Raw genomic sequence first — 25055 nt, 5'->3', positions numbered from 1 at the left:
TTGAGGCTTGCAGCGTATCAGCCATGATCTTGTTGCATAGTGGGACAGGCTTGAGGGGCTGAATGGCTTACTCTGCTCCTATCTCCTATGTTCTTAATGGACTGACTGCAAAAGGACATAGGCAGGCTGGTACAATGGACAGACAAGTGACAGATGGAATTTCATACAGAGAAGTGTGAGGTAGAAGGGATTGGGAGAGATGACACATATTTAATGATACAGTTCTGAGAAGTGCAGAGCCAAAGATACCTGGGATTTGTGTGTGTTGACCTTTGAGGTTGGCAGAACATAGTAAGAAAATAGTAAGTGAGGGAACAAAGTTAAGGTTTTGGTCAAGAAATACAGGGCAGAGGTGAGAGAATTGTTTTACCTGCAGTGATAATTACTGAAACTTGCTCCCTGCAGTGGAAGCAAAGAGTTTTGATGATCAAGGAAATCAGATAAGGATTTTGATGGTAATAATGTTGCTCGACGAAAAGATTAGAGCAAAGGCGAATAGGATTGCTGTTCAGAGAATCGGCATGGACTCGATGGGCAAGTGACTTCCTTCTGCATTGTGATGATAATATAATTGAACCATAAGGTGTCTGTTACTACAAAAACATCAAATAGTTTTACCGACATGACAACTGTTGCTCGGTGGACTTCACATTGGTGCAATTACAGATGGATAAAATCCTGTCAGCTGCACAGTGCAAAAAGGGTATTGTACAAATCTGCCCAGGAACCTTCTGATTCTGGAAAACAACAACGCAGACTAGGTATGAAGTTATTCTGGTTGATAATGAATGAATCTGCTGGCCCAGGGCTCCTCAAAACTGTGGGTTGCAGTCCCAGCTGAAAGTTTGGGCCTGTGAGCTCTGAGATGGCAGTGGCCACTGTGGAGTTCTGACTGTCAAGTGCTGTAGTGTGGTAAACTAGCAATTTCAAGAGGCAGCTGGTGTAAAGGGCTGGGGTAGGGGCTGTTTGCTGGACAGATCATAAGTTAAATCTTATCCTACATTCAGGGTGCTAATGGCTGAAAACACACAGGTCCTGATGTGACCTGGGAAGCAGGGGTGAAACAGGCAATCAATATATTTTAATATTTCTATTTGAAACAAAGGACACATCGTATAATGTGGTAGATAGACTGAAAGCAAAGTACGACATATAAAGATGAGATAAGAAAGAAACAAGGAATAATCAAGATCGATATGAATGAGCAAAAGTAGTCTGTCTGTTAATTATTCATTATAGTGTTACAGCAGCTTATTTTTATGTGGATTACTCTGACGGCGATGAAGCTGCACTGTGAAATTTAAGTAACTATTTTAGTGTTCCAGTACTAGTATACTTTCTGAAAAATTAATTAACTTTCAGTACAAGGAAAACGGATGTTTTCCACACCTGTTTATAGATTAAATCTGTGTTTTCAATGGTGATTTTTATCAATAGTTTTTCGGCTATGGTTGACACTGCCAAAGCTACGTTTGTTGCCCTTTCTTGTTTCTGTGAGAAGATGGTGTTGCATTTGGTGAGGCAATGGCTTCGTGGTTAATGCTGGAGACCAAGGTACTGTTCTCCGCTTGATAGACTGATCACATGGGATTCAGGGAGAGCTTGCCAGTTGGAAACAAAATTGACTTTGATGGTAGGAGACAGAGGGTGGTGGTGGAAGGTTGTTTTTCAGACCAGAGACCTATGACCAACAGTGTTACGCAGGGATCGGTGCAGGGTCCACTGTTGTTTGTCATTTATATAAACAATTTGGATGAGAATTTAGGAGGCTAGTTTTTGGATAACACTAATATTGATTATATAGTCAACAGTGATGGAGGTTATCTAAGATTATGAAAAGATATTGATCAATTGGGCCAATGGACTAAGGATTGGCAGATGGAGTTTGATTAGGCTAATTGTATTGCATTTTGTAAATTGAACAGGGGCAGGACTTATACAGTTAATGGTAGGGCCCTGGGTAGTATTATCAAACAGAGACCTAGGCTTGCAGGTACATAGTTTTTTGAAAGTGGTGTCACAGGTAGACAGGGTGGTGAAGAAGGCATTTAGCATGCTTGCCTTCACTGCTCAGACCATTGAATATAAGAGTTGGGACATCATGTTGAGGTTTTAGAGAACATTGGTGAGGACACTTTTGGAGTACTGTGTACAGTTCTGGTTGCTGTGCCATAGGAAGGATATTATTAATTTAGAGAAGGTTCAGAAAAGATTTACCAGGATGTTGCCAGGACTGGAGGGTTTGAGTTATAAGTATAGGCTGGATAGGCTGGGACTTCTCTCTTTGGAGCGTAGAAGATCGAGGGGTCACCGTATAGAGGTTTATAAAGTCATGCAGGGTATTGGGCAAAGAGCAAAGTCTTTTCCGTCAGGGGGTTTGGTTAAAAAAAGAGGGCATAGGTTTGAGGTGAGAAGAGAAGATTTAAAAAGGACCTGAGGAGCACCTCCTTCACACACATGGTAGCTTGTATGTGGAATGAACTGTTAGAGGAAATAGTAAATGCAAGTACAATTACAATGTATAAAAGACTTTTAGATAGGTACATGAATAGGAAAGAATTAGAAGGCTGTGGGCAACTCCAGGCAGATGGGACTAGTTTAGTTTGGAGAATTTGATAGGCATGGATGAGTTGGATCGAAGCATTCAAATGTGACTATGGAAGATGGTGGAATTTGAATTCTATAAAATGTGCAGTTCATTGTCTAATGATGATCATGAAACAGTTGCTGATTGTTGCAAAAACCCACCTGGTTCACTAATTTGCACTGGAGAAGGAAACCTCCATCCTTACCTGGTCTGACCTACATGTGATTCCAGATCCACAACAAGGTAGTTATTTCTTAGACAACAAGGTGTAGAGCTGGATGAACACAGCAGGCTAAGTAGCATCAGAGGAACAGGAAAGCTGACGTTTCGGGCCTAGACCCTTCTTCAGAAAAGAAAAGTTGTTTCTTAACTGCTTTATGTGGAATTAATATTGATCTGGTTAGCAACACCAACATCCTGTGAATTATTTTTTTTAAAATGTGGAGACTTCACAAGTGATTGTAGAACTGAATAATTTGCTAGGCCACCTCAGTGGAGGTGGGTGGCATGGTGGTTCAGTGGTTTGCAGTGCTGCCTCACAGCACCAGGGCCCAATTTCGATTCCACCCTCGAGCGACTGTCTGTGTGGAGTTTGCACATTCTCCCCGTGTCTGCGTGGGTTTTCTCCAGGTGCTCCAGTTTCTTCCCACAGTCGAAAGATGTGCATATCTGGTGGATTGGCCATGTTAAATAGTCTATACTGTCCAGGGTTGTGCAGGGTAGGTGGATTAGCCTGGGAAAGGCAGGGTTACAGGGATAGGGTGGGGAGGTGGGGGAGTTCTGGTGGGAAGCTCTTTGGAGGATCTGTGTGGACTCAATGGGCCAAATGGTTTGTTTCCACATTGAAGAGGTTCTGTAATTCTTTGAAGGGAGGTTTGTGTGGAGTAATCGTACAGGAAGTAAGGATGAAATGGTTCTCTTGTCTTAATATCAGTGAACAATTTGAGTTGGAAGCAATATTTCAGCAGCTTTCAGAATTTTTTTCTGGCACTAATCCGTGACTTCGTTTCACACATTACAATGGGGAGACTGAGGCTTTGGGTTGTTAGGACATTACCATCACTACTAACCTACTGTATTGAAATGTTTGATAATCTAAAGAACTGGTTTAACGGACCTTGAATGTGTATTTCAACTCTGAAACTTTCTAATTCATTCACAATAATTTTTCACTTCCACAAAATTAAATTATTGCCAGTTTTAAAGAACGTATTTAAAACAAAGGGGACAAGAGAGATGCAAAAATTAATGAGTGCTGAATTTATTTAAGAAGGCATTTCATATGTCCTTGAACAACCCAAATATGCAAATTGTTTTAGCCACTTGCCTGCTTACCAGATGTGAGCAAACGTCTGCTAAAATCATGAGGTTTCCTAAATTGTTAAAAGCATTGCACAACTTTACATGGGGTTGTGCTGGAGAATGAATGGTGATGTTAACTTTTCCCAGCTTCTCCCAGATAGTTATTAGTGTTGCACATTCTTCTATAGAAACAACCAAAGGTCATAAACACCACCGTATAAATGCTGAAAGCCAGGGTACACTTTTGTGCATCTTACATGCAGCTCTGTGTTTGAATATTCCCAGTTAGGTTTCTGCTCTCCTGGGAAAGCACTGAAAAGGCTCTTCTCAAAGACACAAATCACAGCCTGTTTGACAGTGACCATATGAACTATCCTGGCCTGCAGCCTGTGACACCGTTAACAAACACCATCCCTATCGATAGCCTGTTCTCCCATTGTCTAACCAGGTGGGACTGCTGTCATCAAGTTCCCTTCCATCTCTTCATTTGCAGCTAGAGAATCTACAGTGACCTCTACCTCCAATCCCTGTCCAGTAACCTTCAGGCTCTCTGAAGGATCTTTCCCGCTAAACCACACTGTTGCCACCTTCACTGTTCTACTTAGCCCTGAGCTGAACCTATGTCTTTTCCACTCCCAGGTCTGCCTCAGACCCTCTCCTGCTGAAACCCTTTTTCATGCTTCTAGACTCAGCTATTCCAATGCTTCCCTGAATGACTCCCAATACCCTATCAACCAGCCTCCATAAGCAGGAACATTTCCAACTAATGCTGCCTCAGATCCAAAGTCTTACTCTCCTATCACTCCTTTGCTAACTGACATCCATTGGTCCCCAGTTCAGCAACGCTTTGGTTAAAGAATTCTCATCCTTGTTTTTAAAGCCCTCATGGCTGTTTCTGTCCCATTCCCCATGCTGTCCTGCTGCACTACAGCGTTCTTCCAGTTCTGGTTTCTTGAACAATCTCAACTTAATTTGCTCCACCATTGGTGGGTGCCACTCTCGAATTTTTCCTCTAGATCTCCCCCCACCTCTTTACCTCTCTTTCTTCCTTTGAGTAAAAGACTTGGGTGTACAATTGGGTTAAAATATTAAATATAGCAGAGTTAAACTAGATGACAAAGTAATGCTCAACAAATTTAAAATCTTAATCTGCACAAGGTGGAAAATGAGCTTCAATTTGTTCAATCTTTTCGTTGAAGGTTGACAAGTATAAGGATAACCTGGCCGCCATAATGATCACCTATCCATCTACTTACGGTGTGTTTGAGGAAAACATTAGTGATGTGTGTGAACTAATCCACAATCACGGGGGACAAGTTTACCTGGATGGAGCAAACATGAATGCACAGGTAAGAGACCATACTGAGCGCAGGCTGGCATTTTGTTGATCCATATCCATGTTGAATAGCTATCGCTACCAGTGCCAGGGGAAATTACTGGCTGACAGTACATTTTAGTGGTGCCTGAAGACCAGTATTAAAGTGTCTTCAGAGGGCCAGTTCCTTTATTCACTTTGTGTATTTGTGTCCAGTTTGGTAATTAAAGCCAAAGTGAAATCACTGCCTTTGTGCAATTTCAGTCATGCAAAGATTGAAGATTGAAGAGAGATGTTTTGCACCAGGAGACCTGGAATATTCTGGGTTTCCAGGAACATGCGTGAATTATTGAAGTATAGAAACCAGGAGTAGGAGTAGGCCCTTCTGAATTCCAATGAGTGTAGTCACAGTCTACTCGATGTCTCCTCATAAGCCAACCCTCTCGACTCCAGAATCAACCTAGTGAACCTCCTCTGCACTCCCTCCAGCGCCAGTACATTCTTTCTTTCTCAAGTAAAGAGAGCAAAACTGTACACCATACTCCAGGTGTGGCCTCACCAGCATAACCACCCTGTTTTTAAACTCCATCCCTCTAGCAATGAAGACCAATATTTCGTTTGCCTTTTCAATTACCTGCTGCACCTGCAAACCAACTTTGTGATTCATTCCCACAAGAACACCCAGGTCCCTCTGCACAGCAGCATGCTGCCGTTTTTCAGCATTTAAATATTTTGCTGTTATTCCTACCAAAATGGATGATCTCACATTTACCAACATTGTACTCCATCTGCCAGATCCTTGATCACTTACTTAACCTATCTTTATCCCTCTGCAGACTTTTAACGTCTTCTGCACACATTGCTCAACCATTCATCCTAGTGTCACATGTGAACTTTGACACACTACACTTTTAGTGCCCAACTCTAAATCATCTATGTATATTGTAAATAATTGCTCCCCTCAACCTTAAACCTATGACCCCTAGTTTTTGACACGTCAACCCTGGGGAAAAAGGCTCAGAGAATCCATGCCCCTCATGATTTTCAGGGTTAATTATCAGGTTGCCCCTGAACCTGTAGTGAAAACAATCCAAATTTATCCAACTTCTCCTTACAGCTAATACACTCCAATCCAGGCAGCATCCTGGCAAACCTCTTTCGCACAGTGTGACGACTAAAACTACATGCAATATTTCAAATGTAGCCTAACTAAAGTTTAATACAGCTGCAACATGACTTGCCAACTTTTATACTCGGTGTCTGGACTGATGAAGGCAAGCTTGCCATGTGCTTTCATTCCCATTTTATCCACTTGCGCTGCCACTTTCAGGGAGCAATGGACTTGCAGCCCAAGATCCCTCCACATATCAGTGCTTCTAAGGGTCCCAGCATTTCCTCTTACATTTGACCCCTCAAAATATATTACCTCTTGCATGTCCATACACTCCTCCTGCCATTTCTCTGTTCAATTTACCAACTGATCCATATCTTGCATCCTTTGATAGTCTTCCTCACTATCCACAACTCCACCAATTTTTAAAAACCAAAAGAACTGCGGATGCTGTAAATCAGGAACGAAAACAAAGTTGCTGGAAAAGCTCAGCAGGTCTGGTAGCATCTGTGGAGGAGAAAACAGAGTTAACGTTTCGGGTCCGGTGACCTTCCTCAGTTCTGTAAATTGTAAATTTACCCTCAAACAGCTCCTCCCAATCTAATTTCTCCAGTTCCTGTCTGGTGCTGTTGTAATTAGCACTTCCTCCCAAGGAGCAGTCTTATCCATAACCTATCTTAAAGTTTTCAAAATTATGATCACTGTTCTCAAAATGCTCCCCCCTTGAAACTTTGATCACCTGGCCAGGCTCAGTCCCAAGTACAAGGTCAAGTACAGCCCCTTCCATTTTTGGATAATCTGTGTATTGTTTCAAAAAGCCCTCCTGGATACACGTAACAAAATCTGTTCCAGCTAAGCCTTTGCCACCCTAAGGGAATCCCAGTCAATATTGTGGAAGTTAAAAGCACCCACTACAATAACACTGAGATAGCAAGAACTGCAGATGCTGGAGTCAGAAATAACAGTGTGGAGCTGGAGGAACACAGCAGGCCAGGCAACATCAGAGGAGCAGGAGTGTTGTCGTTTCGGGTCTTGTTGTCTCTACAATAACTCTGGTTGTTTTTATATCTTTCCATGATTTGCCTGTATATCTGTTCTTCTACCACCTGCTAGCTATTGGAAGGCTTTTAGAATAACCCTATCATAATGATTGCACCTGTCTTATTCCTGAGTTCTACCCATATGGCCTCATTGAATTAGCTGTCCAAGATGTCCTCTGTTAGTGCAGCTGTGACATTCTCCTTAGTCAGTAATGCAACTCCCTCCCCCATTTCCCATCCCTCTATCACCCCTGAAGCATCTAAACTCTGGAAGTTGAGTTGCCAGTCCTGCCCTTCACTCAACCAAGTTTCTGTAATGGCTGCAATATCATAGTTCCACATACTAATCCAGGCTCTAAGCTCATCTGCCTTACCTGTTATACTTGTTACATTAAAATGAATACACTTCAGACCGCCAATCCTGCTGTGTTCATTAATCTGGTGCTGCCTGCTCTTCCTACAGATATATTTGACTTAACCTTTACTTTCTCCTCAGTCACTCCACATGCTGACCCACTGTTCTGGTTCCCAGTCCCTTGCCATACTGTTTAAACCCTCCCAACTGATACTCGTGAACCTCCCTGCAGGGATATTGGTGACCCTCCAGTTTTAGGTGCAATCTGTCCTTATTCTACAAATCCCTCCTACACTAGCTCTTTAGCTATGCGTTCAACTGTATTATCTTCCTATTTCAGGGTTTGCTCACACATGGCACAGTGAATAATCCCAAGATTACAGTCAACCAGGGTCCTGCTTTTCAACTTTCTACCTAACTCCCTGAATTCCCTTTCCAGGAACCTATCTCTCTTCCTGCCTATGTTGTTAGTACCAGTGTGGACCAGGACCTCTGACTACTCAGTGTCCCTTTTTGGAATGTCCTGTGCCTGCTCAGAGATATCATTGACCCTGACACCAGGGAGGCAACACACCATCCTGGAGTCTCACCTGCAGCCACCCAAACGGCTATCTGTGCCCCTGACTAAAAAGTCCCCTATCACTACTGCTCACCTCGACTTCATCCCTCTTAGCTATACAGCAGAGCCAATCTTGAAGCCATAACCTGGCAGCTACTGTTGCTTTCCTATGAGAGGCCATTCCATCCATCCCACCCATCCACACCATCGCCCCAGCAGTATCCAAAACAGCACCCGGCCAATGCATGGTGTTCCTTTAGGGCAGCAGGGTGGCTCAGTGGTTAGCAGTCCTGCCTCACAATGCAGGAACCTAGGTTCGATTCCAGCGTCGCGTGACTGTCTGTGTAGAGTTTGCAGTCCTCCCAGTGTCTGCGTGGGTTTCCGTCGGGTGCTCCAGTTTCCTCCCAGAGTCCAAAGATGTGCAAGTTAGGTGGTTTGGCCATGCTAAATTGCCCATAGTTTTCTGGTATGAGTAGGTTAGTGCAGGGAAAGGCAGGGTTACAGGGATAGAGTTGGGGAATGGATCTGGGTGGGATGCTCTTTGGAGGGTCAGTGTAGACCCGAAGGGCCGAATGGTCTCCTTCCACACTGTGGGGATTCTATGAGTATACTTGTTGGAGAGGGCAATAGCCACAGGGACTCCTGCACTGACTGACTGCCTGCCTGATGGTCATCCATCTAGCTGGTTGAACCTTTGTTGCGACCATGTCTCTGAAACTTTTTGCCTCCTGTATGATCCTCAATGAGCCCAGTTGCTGCTCCAAATGATCCATGCAGTCTGAGAGGAGCTTCAGGTAGACACCCATCCTGCAGACATCGTCAGGGGTATTTGACCTCTGCCTTATCTCCCACACCTCACAGGACAAGCATACCACTCTGCTAACTGTCATTACTCCCTCTCTAGTAACTATTGGATTCAAAGAAGGAAAGATCTTACCTTGCTGTACCCTAATGCGGCTCACCCTCCTCAGCAAAGCCCAGGTTTTGACTTCACAGCCCTTGTCCAAAATGGCCGCTCACACTAGAGCTTGCCTCCCTTTTATAAGCTGCCACCCTCTGTTGGATGCTTCCAGGTTCAAGTGATCCTCTTCTCAGTTGTGATGAGTAAGCCAACTTCTCCCAGGATTCTCCTCAGTCACTTTTCAATACCACCCACAGCTTGTGAAACCAGCTAAACATTCATAAACAACTGTCATAACAGAAGCACACACATGCAGCCCCAAGTTGATAAATCTACACTGAATTATCCACTGCTCATTTTACCATATCCCATGCCCTGCTGTGTGAAATAGCAATGTTATTTTTGAGTGTTCTGAGACTATGACTATAGTGTTTTCTCCCCTAACATTGTAATCTTTCAGGTGGGCCTTTGTCGTCCTGGTGATTATGGATCTGACGTGTCTCACTTAAACCTACATAAAACCTTCTGTATTCCTCATGGAGGAGGCGGACCTGGCATGGGACCAATTGGAGTGTAGGTTTTACTTGTTTTATTTGCTTTTGTGTTGACTCAGGATGCTGATCTTTTATAGTGCTTAAAAGAATTTCATTGAAGATGGCCATGACTTTTCAAACATAGAGCAGTGCAATTGACTTGTAAGTCTTTTGGTGTTTTACAGCAACCACATATGTCCCTCTGTAACTTGCTGAGGCATTATAGGTCTAACATCTACTTTGTATCGGTAGCATCAAGGAAATTGCAGAAATATTGTGTTCTGAGGCCTGGGCGAAGAAATGAAACTGATATATTCCACTAGATGGGCAACCCTTGAACACTTCACTGAGTGGAGATGTACTGGCATTTAATAATGCATTCAGGAAATGTACTAAGTTTGATTCAGTGCCTTACTGAGCTGTTATATCCACATTTATCTTGGTGATGGGACCAATCGAACATGGACTCTCAGTTAATGGTCATTTTCATCATCTATGCAGCAGATAGGCCTTGCTTCAAATCGTGGATTTGCCTGTAGAGATGATACAGCATTGATAATGAGGATGTCTCTGCTGTAGAGCTCAGGTCAGATGGTCACCTCAATGAAATGATACTTTTCGATCTGGCGTCTTCATCCCAATCCACAGAAGACAGTTATGTCACTGTTCTATCTGAACAACTGGCACTACCAGGTCACCTCTCTCGTTCTTTTCAAAAAACTTGGGCTTCACCTATCAGTCTGTTCTCCTTAGCAGCGGGAAAGAAGTAAACCAGTCATAGACTTCTCGCTAAATGGCGCCATGCAGATTGTATTGGGGATTGTGAAGACTATTCCACTTGAGTTGTTCCCAATGCTGCCCCATGTTACCCCATCTGCCAATTTTTATAGTCCCAACCTGTTCTGTAACCTGGAAGAAATCAGGAATATCTGGCTCCCTATTATAAAGGATTTGAGGAGGGGGGAAAAACCTACCAGGAAAGCATTTAAATTCACACCAGCCATTGTGAGAACCTGCAGCTAATATTCAGGTGTTTGATCCAGGCCTCCCAATCTAGATGGACTGAGTTTAAAGACCCATGCAGCATAAGAATACTAGTATCTCAACATTGATGGACACCTGGGCTCCCTGGATTCAAACTCCCTCGGAGATGGTGGACAGAGCTCAGCTGAATCATAGGCAATGCAGTTTGCTCTCCAAGTAGAAGCTGAGGAATAACCTGTTTGTGGCTGTGTATCCCACACCATGAAACATATGACAGCAATCTGCTTTGTCCCATCTGTTGTGCAAAGGGATCTCGTAGTACCACCAGCATCTTAAAAGACTATCAAGTACATTAGAAATTCGATCATGCTTTTCTTGTAATAAGAAATTAGTAATATGACGCATTTAAAATTATTTTTGGTAGTTATTGTGGCTTTACCTTTTTTTTTGTAGAATTTATTGATACGAAAGCAAAATCGTTGTGCTTTGGCTGATAAAGCTGAGCCAGCCAAAAGCGAAAAAGGTGCTGTTATGTTGCTGAGTTTGCTGGTCTCCGGCAGTGTGACTGTAAGGTCTCAGCAACTTTGGGCTGCAGAATCAGCCAGGGTTCAGACTTCTCTGTGCTATCCTTCTGGGGCTCCCAAAGTGCCAGTGTTTGGCTTGGGAGAGATAGGTTTGGAAATGATCCTTCCCAAAGCAGGGAAAACCTGAAAACCAGAAACCAGCTGTCAGAAATTGCACTGTTGAACTCATTTCTCAACAGTGCATCTTATTTGTTTGTAAGGTGCTTGAGGAATAGATGAATATCTGTGGTGAAATATATGTTAAAAATGTAATATTAAGAGCTTTGTCCTGAAAAGCTGTGTAAGGCATTTGTGAAATTTGAGGGTTAAACTTCACAATCACACATGGCAAAAGTAACTTTTTTTCTACAATGTGTTTTAGGAAGAAGCACCTTGCTCCATACTTACCCAGTCATCCAGTGATCCCTCCAGTGTCTGATAGTGATGCTCGTCCTTTGGGTACAATCAGTGCTGCCCCTTGGGGCTCTAGTGCCATCTTGCCAATTTCCCTGGCCTACATTAAGGTACAGAACAATTTTAGGTGTTTGTTTCGTGTAACTCAGTGTCCGCTTTCTCATGAAACATGTGTAAAACAATGTGCATTTGCTTCTCTCATTTGTGTATTATTTTAGAACAGTCTGCAGGCTGAGATTCTCATTTGAAGTCAATTGGCAGCTCCCCAAACCCTGCTAAATGCCTCAGTTTACTTACCCTTATGAACCTTTTCAGTGGAAGTCCTGGTGGTCCTCCAGATCCTTGCTCAAGTTTCTGGTTTGAAAATTAATGTCTCTTGAGCTATTGAACAAGGAAGGACATCGCAGTCAAAACCAAAACGAAATACTGGAGACCATGCTGGAGAAATTCAGAAAGTTTAATAGTATCTGTGGAGAGAAATCCTCATTAGTGTTTCGAGTCCAATGTTAACTTCTTTGGAACTGAAGACAGGTGGAAAATTGATGGGTTTTCTTTGCAGAAAAAAGGAGGGGAGGAGCAGGTAGAACAAAAGAGGTGAGGGAAGGTCAGTGGGTGATGGAGGCTCGAGATCACAAATAACAAAGAACAAGATGAAAAGGCGTGGTAATGATTGCAGAGACAAGAGACAGGTTCCGAGTAGGTGTTAATGGCAGCATTTAGATCAGCTCTGCAGTCAAAACCAACTCTACGTGATCCCAACATTTACAATGGCACAGATAAACCAGGAGTCACTGGATAACAATAGGAGTAGGAACCTTGATCAGAATTGGGATCATTGTCGCAGCTAAAGCATTGTGTGCAGTTTTGGAGTCCATGCTATAGGAGGGATTTGATTGTATTGGAGAGGGAGCAGAGGAGATTTACCACAGTGTGTCTGGGCTGGAGAGTTTCAGGTATGAAAAGAGATTGGACACACTGGGGTTATGTTTCTTGGAGCAGAGGAGACTAGTGGGGGTGGGGGGAGGCATGATTTGAGATGTGTAAAATTGAAGGACATGGATATGGTAGACAGGAAGAAACTTCTTCCCTTCATGGAGGGACCTATGTCAGGAACGTAATTATAAGGTAAGGGCAGAAGGTTTGGAGGAGATGCGAGGAAACATCTTTTCACCCAGAGGGTGGTAGGAATCTACAACTTATTGCTTGTAAGGGTGGTAGAAGCATAAACCCACCTAATATTTATGAAGTATTTAGATGTACACTTGCGATGTCAAGGCGTATAGGGCTATGAGCCAAGTGCTGGAAAATGGGATTTGAATAGTTAGGTGCTTGTTTTTAACAGGCACAGACTCAATGGGCCGAAAAGCCTATTTTCCATGTTGTAGACCTCTATGACTCCAATAATTGTGACATCTGGAACCGTGCATTCTAGATTAGATCACCTGAATCAACAGAGATCAGAACTCAGATGTACATGACTTTGGTGCCACTGCTATGTGTAGATAATTTTGCATCTACCCACTAAAGCTCTTGCAATGAATCACTCAAAAGCATAAAGTGGCGGATTGTGCTTGACCTATTAGAGAGTATCAAGCTTTGGAGTTAACCAAGTAAGACTCACACACTTGTTAAGAATATTATTTAATTTTATTGTATCAGTGTGCACTGGATTGTTTAAAAGGAGTGGGTACAGCTGTAAAGGAAAAGATTGTTGGGCACACAAGGGCTTAAAATAGTTGGAGTGAGTTGGGCTAGTCCAAAAGATCTTGACTAAGTCTTAGTTATTCTGCAATTAGTCATAGAATTGTGCAGAAAGAGGCCATTTGTCTCATTGAGTCTGCACCGAACCTCCAAACATTCCACCGGCTCCCCCATACCCTCTTCCTGTAACACTGCATTTCTTGTGGCTAATCTACCTAGCCTGGACACTATGGGCAATTTAGCACGACCAGTCCACCTAACCTGCCTTTGGACTGAGAGGAAATGGGAGCACCTGGAGAAAACCCATGCAGACTCGGGGAGAATGTGCAAATTTACAAAGTCATGTTCTGGCATTTGCATTTTAAGTTAGTCAGCCTTTTAAATTGAAATATATGTTTCTAAAACTACCTGAGAGTTTTAATCCGAGCCAGCAAACTTTTGAAAGTTTCAACTGGTGTGAAGGTAGATGAATTTTATTGCTTAAATCTTTGTCTAGTATTAGGTATTGTGATTTGTGGGAAGAGCACGCGTCATGGGCTGACTGACAGTTTTCAAATTCCACATAGACCTACAGTGTTCAGTGCCAGACTAATGGTCTGTGAGTTTGACTTGAAATCTAGCGCCTCTTCCTCTCTATCACTCGTGTTGCACTACTGCAATCTCATTGGCAGTCAACTGCACCTCTGTTTTCATGTATGAACCAGGATTCTGTTTCACCTTCTCTGATAAAATGAGTACTGCTTCAAGGAAACTGCTAGGTTTTTTTCCCTTATTCTTGGCAAAAAAGCACGTAATTTTGCAATGTGTACTATGGACAGAAATGTCCATTGTAAACAGAGTGCCATAAATTTCTTGAGATTTTATGGTCCGGTTATTGCCAGATTTTGCACTTTGTACCTTGGCTTCCAGAATTCACATCCTAGAGATATTCGACAAAAATTAAAAGCTCGTTAAAAGAATTTAAAAATGGCAAAAGTTTTTAGTCAACTGCTCTTTTCTTTTGAAACAGAAGTTGAACAAAGGGTAACAATATATGCAGTAGGGGGAGGTGACGGCCTAATGGTATTATCGCTAGTCTACTAACACAGACCCAGTCAATGTTCTGGGGACCTGGGTTTGAATCCTGCCATGGCAGATGGTGGAATTTGAATTCAATTACAATCTGGAATTAAGAGTCTAACAGTGACCATGAAACCATTGCCAATTGTCAGGAAAAACTCATCTAGTTCACTAATCCCCTTTTAAGGAAGGCAATCTGCCATCCTTACATTGCCTGGCCTCCATGTGACTCCAGACCCACAGCAGTGTTGTTGACCACAAAGCATAGGAGCAGAAATAGGCCGTTTACTCCATCCAGCCCATTTCGCCTTTCAATGAAATAGCAGCTGATCTGATAATCCTCAACTCTACATTACTGCTTTTTCCTTCTAACCCTTGATTTACTTACTGATTAAAAATCTGACTATCTTAGCCATGAATATACTTAATCACCCAGCCTTTACAACCCTTTGTGTTAAAGATTCCCACAGATTTACTACCCATGGAGAAAAGAAATTCCTCCTCATCTCTGCTTTAAATGTGTGATCTCTTATTCTGAGATTGTGCCCTCTGGTCTTAGACTCTCCCACAATGGGAAAGAATGTTTCTGCAAAAACATTGTTATCAAATCCCCTAAGAATCTTTTATATTTTTCAATAAGATTGTCTTTCATTCTTCTAAATTCAAATGGGTGCAGGCCCAACCCATTTAGCCTTTCCTCATGAGATATTCCATCCATACGATAGGGCATTTAAGAGATGTTTAGATAAGCATGTGAATATGCAAGGAATGGAGGGGAATGGACCAAGGGCAGACTGAAGGGATTAGTTTAATTTGCTGTCATGTTTGGCACAACATTGTGGGCCGGAGGGTCCATTCCTGTGCTGTAGTGTTCAATGTTGTATGTTCTATACCTGCTATCCGTATAGTATGCCTTCTCTGGACTGCCTCCAACGGCAGTATATCTTTCCTTGGATAAGAGGCCCAGAATTGTTTGCAGTGTTCCACAATGTCATGAGATGTCCTTGAGATGATGCGAGTGATTTATAAGTTTTTTTGGGGTATTCGGGGAAAAGTGATAAAGTAGTGATGATTGGTTGTTGGACTTTGGAGTATAAATCCAAAATTATTCTTCTGCTGAAATGGTAACAGTGCTGCAGTGATTGGTGCAATTCTGTTTCTCTTCACATAGTTGATGGGATCAAATGGACTTCGGCATGCTTCCGAGATTGCCATTCTAAATGCAAACTACATGGCCAAGCGGCTGGAAGCTTTCTACAAAATTGTTTTCAAGGGAGCAAAGGGTAAGTTGACAAAGATGCTTGGTTATTTGTTGGAGCTTTGGGTTTCACAGTAAAGTAGAACAGACAAGATGGGAAGTACTCAGCTATTCAGACAGCATTAGAGAGAAACAGAGCCAAAGTTTCAGGTTCAAAAGTAGAAATTGCTGGAAAAGCTCAGCAGGTCTGGCAGCTTCTTTTATAGATAAATGGGAGTTAACATTTTGGGTCAAGTGACCTTTCCTCAGAACTGAGATCTAAGGTTGATGACCTTTCATCAGGTTTTAGAGCTCCTCACCTAGGTCAAGGTTCATTGGACTATTGTTGGGGATGCAAAATGGGGGTACTAAACTAGCATTCCTGTATCTTTTCCAATTGTTTGCTTTTTCACATTTAGCAACCAACAGCAGAACGGCATTGTTTTCTGGAAGAACGTCTTTCCGTTCTTCAATGTGCATCATGTGTCCCTCAGTCTCTTGTGTTACCAAGTCTCAGTGGGAGTGGCTGCCACAATGAAGGAATCCCTTCAAAACATTCCCAAAACATGGCATGTAGAAGACAAATTAAAAGTACGGTGAAAATCTGATGTTATGCAGATTTTGGGGTGAAGGGTTCCAAGAATAAAAGGCCATCGTAGCTGGACCATGTTATATCCAAACCACTGTGACAGGGGACCCACCGTGCTAACCTCTCCATCCCTATTTTACTCAGGCCTTGGGAAACCTTGCAACTCACAAAAGACCCTCTTCTCCCAATGCCTCTGCTCCTAAACAGCCATCCTACATCAGCCAGGTCAAAAAATGGCTTCTCTCCCAATCTTCTCCAGAGTCTGGGATCAGGCTCTTTCTGCGTTTGGCAATCGGCTTCACACCAGTGGAGGTGAGCAGCCATTAGTATGCTGCCCTCCTGAAAGGCGAGCTGATAAGAAAGGTGGTATAAGCCTCCTGGAAATAGGCCCATCTGTGATGACTTCTGATTGGTTTCTGTTCTGGGTACGTTCAGTTAAGGCGGTGAAGCACAGCGAATTCAATGATTGTGCCTCCTTAGCTCAGCCTGGATGATGTTTCTCTATCAGCAATAGTCCTAATCTGTCTCTTTCATTAGAAAAAAGGAAACTTGTTTTAATAAATAAAATGAAGATTTACAGACAGTAAAAGAAGCCATTAGATCCTCCCTCCGCTGTAAATGACTTGCGGTACACTGGTCTGTACTATATCAGGCTCCATTGTTTATGATTAGTGTTGACACAGCAGCATTTTACTTTCCTGAGAATAGCAGGCCCAGCCTATTGGCCTTTTTAGAGAATAAATATATCAGCAGGGTAAGCAGGTTGTGTATCACAATAAAAACAGATTTTTGTGTATTACCTTGCACTGTGCAAGCATACTTAAGTGTATGTGGCGAAATGATTCATTTGACTAAACGTGTCCAGCTTGTTTTCCTGGACTCAGTCATGAGAGCAGAGGGACAATTAGGATCAAACTTTAAGGAAATGTTTCTGGATCTCTTAGTGTTATTGTCAAGGCATTTTGATACTTTTCAACCTTACTTTGTTTGTCTGTACTTTATACTATTTTGAAATGTAATCTATTAAGCTAAATTAAACTAATTCAACTAAATTGACAGCCCATAGAGGGGCACAGTAACTAAAGGCAAAATCACAAATGACACTTGCTAACTTTAAGTGAAAATGTGGTTTATCTGTGGGAGATGATGCACTCCAATTGCGAAAGACTCTGTACTTGATAAACAAATTTATAACTTAATTGTACTAATTGTCTTCATACGAAGAAGATTCTCAAAAATGTGGTGTATATATATTTGTGTGTCTGTGTGTGGATGTTGATATGTGTGTAGGCGGTCTAAATGTACCAGCATTAATTGCCCACTTAAGAGCCTCAATTGACAGTCGGGTGACATGATCTAATCAAGGCAGAGGCAGGAAGGCAATGTGGTCCTATCTGCTGCCCTCCAGCCTAATTAAATACCTCCTCTCCTTCCACCAAACCAGTCACAAGGAGGGGATTAAAATCCAGCCTTTGATTGTGTAATCATTGCACTTCAAGAAAATCATGACACTTGTGTCAACACTATTTAACTGTTGTGTCAGTGAGTGAACTCTGTTGCTGTTTATAATGCTGTCAATTCATCACCACCACCAGTGAGAGATGTAACAACCATCAGTACTTCAGCACCTTTGGCACCAATATTTATTCACAGCTGTGGAGCCAGCAAGGGGCAGGACTTTCGACTGGGAAATCAAGACACACGGGTTTGTTGAATGTCCTGCAGAAATGAACTGCAGGATGTCTCTTACGTTTTCTCAACAGCTTTCCTGCCCACTAGTCAACTTCGTTGAGAGGCTGACTGCCTGTTGGCCAAGAGAGTAGCCAGGCAGCAGATCCCAGGTAAGTAAGAGATCACTGCGGTGCGAAGGAAAGTTGGTGGGGGGGGTAGTGCGGGGCTGAATTGCATAAGAACTCTAGAGACTGGCAGAGGTGAACTCTTGTAAATTGCGGACACGTGGTAGGACCTGGACAGGTCTAAGTTTGGGTTTGCACACTCTAAGATTGTAGGGTTTGGAGAAGTAGGGGAATGGGGGCAGGCTCTTGCAAAGGTGGAGGAAGTCTAACCACTGAGCTGGGTGAGCTTTCTAAGATTGTGGTGAAGTAGAAGATTGTTGATCTCATAGATGTGGAGCTCAAGGAGGTCAGAGATCCCGCTGAGTGAATGCACAGAGTTAGCAAGGGGCTGAGGCGAATCTTAAAAGTGGAATGTTGTGGGGAGGCGATACACCTGCCTTCTCTGAGCCGCAAGCAGCGCTGTTCCCATGTCTCACTGAGAGTGCACTGGAAACTAAGCCAACTACTTCCAGGGTCAGCACCAAAATTAAAGGTTATAAAATAAGTAAACAAAGATTCCACAATTTACTTGATGATCAGGCCCACACTGATAGAAAATATGGACCAAGTTTCTGTACTAACAAGAATTATTATTTATTACAAGTCATTAAATGCTATTTACAGGTAAACCATTATAAATTTTAGTCATATAACACTAGTAATTAAAACTCTAATCCTGTTATAAATTTCCCCTTACTCTCTCATGCATACACACCCTCACATAAACAGAGAAAGAAAACATTGACAGGGGAAACTAGGGAAACTGTTCAGTGGTCATTGTTAATGAGATATGTTGAGTTGGTTCTTGCTGACCAGAAGGTTTCTTCTTTCTTTTCCTTTTCCAAATCCTTTCACTGATTTACAATAGGCAAAGGTTGGCTGATTCGCTTATAAAGGTCTCTTTTCAATTAAAGGCCACAGTTTACAGCAGCTGCTGAAGAAAAGGTAAAGTGGTTTTCTTCAGGTTTAAAGTGCGCTTGAGTTCAGAGAACAGTTAGAGCGAGAGAGAGTTAAAAAAACAAAGACCCAAGGATGCTGGAAATTCAAAACACAAACAGGAATTGCTGGAGAAAATCAGCACGTCTGGCAGCATTTGTGGAGAGAAAGCAGAGTTGACATTTCAGGTCCAGTGAACCTTCCTACACAGCAGTTGTTTCACAGCTGAGGCACTTTCATTTGAGATGCACAAGGCTTGATTAAACCAGAAAGTATGTGGCTGAAGTTCATTTTGCTTTTTTTACTGCAATAATTCATGCTTGTGGATTTTTTTGTGGTTTTGGAAATGTATGTCAATATATTTTAACTTTGATTTGATTGTAATGTAGTATCTAGATTGAGAATTTTGGCCAATTGGGGTGACTTATACTTGGTGGCTATGCAATTGCAAACAGTTTAATGGTCTATTTCTCAGTTTTCTAAATATAGCATTCAGGGTTTGATTATACATGCCTCTCGTTCTCACGCTGTACCAGTTCTTGCTTTTGTTCCTTGTTCTGTGAACTGTTCTCAAGTACTTTTCTGTCCAGTTTTATCGAAAATCAAAGTTATGTTTTCCCCTAGTTTAGACTGTTTCATGACCTTAACGGCAATAATTTGAACTTAGTGGTCAGTCTCAGTGTGGGTTATGACCCCCTGAGTTGGTTAGTTGGCAAAGTTTGTTGGTTTGTCATGTGAGCCTTTTCGTGCAGTTTTAGTTTTAAGGTTTTTGTTTTGTTGAGTTTTGTGTGAAGCATTTATAATGGATAAATGTGCCTGTAGAGCAAAACATTAAATATTATGCAGCAGAACCATTTTGAGAGAATTTAGTTTCACTCATTGGAAGATATCATATGCTGACTTGCTTTTATCAGTAGTCATTGAGGGATGATGTTGTATCATCTTCCTTGTCTCTATTTTGACTATTGTCTATAAAAAAAAGTCTATATTTTGTTTCTTCCACAGAATTAAATCCTTCATTGGAAGATTCTTGGCTGCCTGTTATTTACTGTGTAACTAATGAAAGCTGGAAGCATTTTCCAGCCGACTGCTTTTCATTGCTCCCACCCAGAGAGAGAGAAGGATGATGGCATGTCACTACACCATTATCACTTTTTAGACAGTCCCGTATCTCGCAACTTGTAACACAAAAACTGAATTGCATGAGGACAAGGTGCACCAGTTTTAAGTGTTCATACGTGGTTTACTAGATGGATACCTGGAATGAATAGGTTGTCTTCTGAGGAAAGGTTGGAAAGGCTGGGCTATAGAAGAGTGAAGAGTGATTTGACTGAAGCGAGTAAGATCCTAAATGGTCTTGACAACATGGATATAGAAAAGACCTTTCCTGTGAATGGAAGTTATTCATCCATATTGTTTGATAGACTATTTTACTGAATTTTGTGCATGGCCACTGAATCAACTCATCTGCTGAAACCCTAATTCTTTGTAACCTTGTGCGTCAAATATTTCTATGCTGTTTTTGCCAGCGTCCCATCTTCCACCAGGTGTGAACTGATATTCATCCGAACGTCTACTGCACACATCTAAACTCCCATCAAGTGCTGATCACCTGTCACTACTATGTTCACTGACCTACTTTGGCTCCTGGTCTGCATTATCAATTTTATAATTCTTAGCCTTGTTTCAAAATCCCACTCTAGCCTTTCCTCCTGCCTATCTCTATACTCTCTCCTCCAGCAAAACACATCTTGGAGACCACACTGCTCTTCCAATTATGGTTATTTGCACATCCCTGATTTTAATCACTCCGTCAATGAGGTTGGGTTTTCAATTACCTGGTACTGTCTCTTGTGGTACCTCTTCATGTAACTGTGTGTCAGATTATGCTTGATAGCCCTCTTTTGTGGGGAGTGAGGAGGTTAGTTCAGTTGGCTAGGTGGTTAGCATCTGGATCAGATTAACACCAACAACACTGGGTTCGAACCCTGTTCCTGCTAAGGTAGACTCACTGTCTGCTTTCCTCACCCTACCCACAGTAAACAAAAGTTATGGCCTTTGCTGTGGGTCAGCAAATAATTGCAGAGGACCCGCCCCAACGCAGAGCACTCAAGAATGAAGAACCCCATTGCAAAGCATATTGAAATGTTTTACCGTGTTAATGGGGCTATGTAAATGCAAGTTGTTGATGTGAGCAGATGAATTGAGAATCCTCATTAGATGTGTTTTGTCAAGAAGATCAATTCCACCTATCTTGTTTTGGAGTCTGTTTTCAAGTTGTAATTAATGAAGTCACTCCATCTGACAGGTTTGGAGAGAAGATCCTGTTTCTTTGAAGTTCGAATCTGAGTTTCATTTACCGTCATGAACAAGATCAAATAGGGGGACAAATCTGGCAACTCATTACAGTTAGGGTCTTAGAAGAAAGTACACAGTTAGTTTAGGCTTTTTGACCATCAATGATGGATGCTTCTCTCTATTGTAATTTTCTTAAAAACAAAATCCAAACCAAAGCAATTGTGTTGATTTTTGGTTATTATATTAAATCCATCTGTTTGTTTTATCCCAATAATTATATTCTGTTTATGATCTTTACTCAGTGAAGGTCATGCAACAAATTCCATTCTGGTTCATTTGGGAACAGCGGGAACCTGTCATCACCTTATGGAGAGCAACCTGTAGGAGAGCATCTGGTATCAAGAATACCTGGAAAATCAGGTCCATCATTGACACTCATTTTCTAAATTTTTTTTTTTTAAGAACTGGATGTTCCTGTTTAGTCTATATTAACATGCAGCCTCAGATGTTCTGTCCACATTTCTGTCCTGAAGGCATTGAAGTTCATTAGACTCTGTTACTGGGCTTGGTAATCATGATTTAATATTACCCCACACCACTCCCATTGAAACATGCTGCTTTGCTGATCCAAATGATACAAGTATGCAGTCCAGTACAGAGTGTGCTGCTGACTGGGCTATGTGTTCAGTCGGGATCCCAGCAAAGTACTTTGGCCAGCACACTACATAGCACAGTATATAGCTTACTTGAACCTCTTGAACAAAGAGGATTGACACTCATTCAACTCAAGCTGCTGCAGGCCTTCTCAGGACGGCTTGGCTGGAAGGAAAAGCACAACAAATAGAACAACGGAGAAGGGGATCCCAGGTTTTCTGATGTGGCACTGGAGGCTTGAGTGACAGAGGAGGAAACACGGAAGGATATCATGTTTCCACAGGAGGCCTTCAAGACACACCTTGATCAGCAAATAGAAGGCATTGGGTAGGAAGATTAACTCCCAGAGTCTGGCTTTGCTAGTTTATCTGCAGCACCAGAAAAAGTTCAGTAACCGCACACAGCTAGTTGAAGTCAGTGAATGCATATTCCACTGGCACCTGCTATGCACCTCTCCTACCTATCAATGATTCTCAGCTCTATCGCTCATTCATCAGGCCTCCGAATTTATGTTCCGATAGTCCACCTTATCCTCACACGTACCAATTCCACCAGCTTCACAACCTCCTCTCAATGGCTTCTACATACATACATCTGCAGTCACTGAATAGATGTATCATCCAACACTATGCAGCATTCTAACTGACATTCTTCTCTGTGCTACTGGACACGATGGCCCACAACCTCTGGATATAGCAGAGACCTGGCTTGTATGTATCCCCTGAACCCTCTGGGGGAGACAGTGCTTTGCACCAAGGGACCAGTCGTGATTGAAAGTCTTGCATCAGAGCGATGATATGTTTCTGCCTACTGTCCCTTCCCAGCTCTCACCTCACCTCACCTCTGGGCCTTCTGCTTTGCACCCAACTTCCTGTCTATGTCCCTCTTTCACGTACTCGCAAGTCACTGCCTACCCGGCCTGTGCAGCCTTATTGCCAAGAGTACAGCTGACTTCTTGTGAGGAGGCAGCACCCGTCACCTCATCCCATAACTGCAACCAGTTACAACGTGTCTGAGTCAGCTTTGGGTGAGCCACCCAGCACGAGTGAGAAATGACAGCGCATTCACCCAGACCACCAAAGGTAGAGATCCTGTGTACACTTTCTGCTGCCGAGGACATCAAGAAATGACTAAAAGAAACAGACCGAAGGAAATGCCCTGCTGCGGAGCCTGTGCCCACTGCCGAGGGCATGGAGGGGATTGGCTTCAACTTGGCAGAGGGCTTCCTTACTTGGAACTTGGAGCCCAGCCTGTACAACAGGGAAGTGTTGGCCAATTCCACCAGCAGCCCTTGCAGACCCAAGCGTGACCCTTGCAGCGTTTGATGACCAATGTCTGAGTGCACCGCTGTGCAGGCAGAGGCCACCCACTGTCTTGGTGTGATGCAGCACCAGATTGAGGTCTTCAGAACAAGCCATGCCCAACCTGGTGCCATGCAGGTTCAGATGGCTGCCACTATGGCTGCAGATGGCAGCGCTCAACGCAATGTGGGGTACATCTCAGTGTGCTGGAAACCTGTCCCACCTCCCCCAACTCTGCCCCACAACTTGTTGTGTGGGTTTCAGAGGCACTGCGATGAGTCAGTCCACTGCCCCATGGTAGGAGGGCAGTATTTGTGCCAGCTTTATGTCACTGTTATTGTCCAGTTGCCCATGCCAAGATGGTCCATTCAGAAGCCAGGCATACAAGCCCCAGAGCTACCCAGTGAGACCGTTCACAGCCTCTCCCAGTGAAAACCTGCATCCACTGGATTATCACTGCACAGGAGCTGGAGAGAAGGCAGGGAGCATTTTAATACAAGTATGAAGGAAATAAATAGAAGGGCATTATTTAGACTGATATGTACTGATCAGAAGTAATATTTGATAAAGTTGCTAAATACTGCTTCGTGTTGGTGGTTTATATTCACAGAATTGCAGAATTTTTACAGTGCATCATATGTGCACGATTTCTGTTACCTAGTGTCAATCTTCTGCCTTTTTCCTAAATCCCTGCACAGTTTCTATCCAAATAATCATCTGATACCTTCTTGAATGCCTCCAGCACATTTTCAAGCAGTGCATTCCATACCCTAACAACTTGCTGTGCGAAAAAGATTTCTGTCATATCAACCATTGTTTTGTCTGCACAGTCACTTTAAATCTGTGCCGTGTCGTGTTTTTTTTGAGTGGGAACAGCTTCCCTCTATCTACTCTATCCAGCTGGCCTATAATTTTGAAAACCTCAATCAGATCTCCTCTGAGCCACCTACTGTCCTAGAAGAACAGCCCCAACCTCTTCGATATATCCTCGTCGCTGAATTATCGATGGTAAGTAATTGCATTAGAGTAGAAAATATGTGGGGATGAAGTGGACTTCGAATAAGATGTAATGCGCTGAGGTGTAAATTAAGTTGACTATGCATGCATCGATGAGAAGAAGAATAGAAGAATAGCTTAATGAGTATACTGAAAAGTTTATACGTTGCCAATTACAGCGCTGACTTAGATACAGAAGTACCTAGGCACAACTTCTTGAGTTACAAGATTTTAGACAATACAGAAGTAAAATGTCCACCATTAAAGAAGTAAACGTTCAGTTCAGCGGACCATGCCGCACTTAGCTTCCAGCCCTGGCTCCACGCTGCGCCAGCAACACGCCATGCCAAGTTGGGAGACCCCTATGGGAGGAGGCCACTGCGTCAGGTCGGGAGGTCATCAACTGTGGTGAATAACGTTGGTGAGCTATACATTCAGTTAGCCATGTGAAAGTATAATGTGATTTAATGAAGGTCTGGTTCTAAAAGTGACAGGGCTGGCTATGAAATATATTCTTGGTGTTCAGAACTATTAGGGAGGCAATGAAAGGAGGAGGGATGGCAGTACTGATTATGGAGAAAGTGCTGGAGAAGCGGGTGCCCTAGAGGGTCAAAGATGGAATCCATTCTGTTGGAGCTAGATGTGTTAAAGCTAATCATTACATTGGGTGTACTCTATAGGCTTTCAACTCATGGGAAAGCATTAGGGGAATTTACAGACTGGTGCGAGAATTCTAGAACAGTTATAATCCTAATACAGACAAAGACGGTAATAATGTAAAGGGC

General features: G+C 42.7%; 1 protein-coding gene across 1 annotated transcript in view; it reads left to right on the top strand.

The window, feature by feature from the left end:
* Positions 1–25055, top strand: part of gldc (glycine dehydrogenase (decarboxylating)) — a 172267-nt gene that overhangs the window by 119043 nt on the left and 28169 nt on the right. Inside the window, exons 18-21 of the mRNA XM_048595226.1 lie at positions 5089–5238; positions 9631–9743; positions 11633–11774; positions 15596–15707. Of these exons, the coding sequence (XP_048451183.1) occupies positions 5089–5238; positions 9631–9743; positions 11633–11774; positions 15596–15707 (517 nt within the window). The remainder of the gene's footprint in view (positions 1–5088; positions 5239–9630; positions 9744–11632; positions 11775–15595; positions 15708–25055) is intronic.

This window comes from Rhincodon typus, chromosome 3, assembly GCF_021869965.1.
Source record: "Rhincodon typus isolate 14 chromosome 3, sRhiTyp1.1, whole genome shotgun sequence".
Taxonomy (NCBI): domain Eukaryota; kingdom Metazoa; phylum Chordata; class Chondrichthyes; order Orectolobiformes; family Rhincodontidae; genus Rhincodon; species Rhincodon typus.
This window is presented reverse-complemented; position numbering and strand designations above follow the sequence as displayed.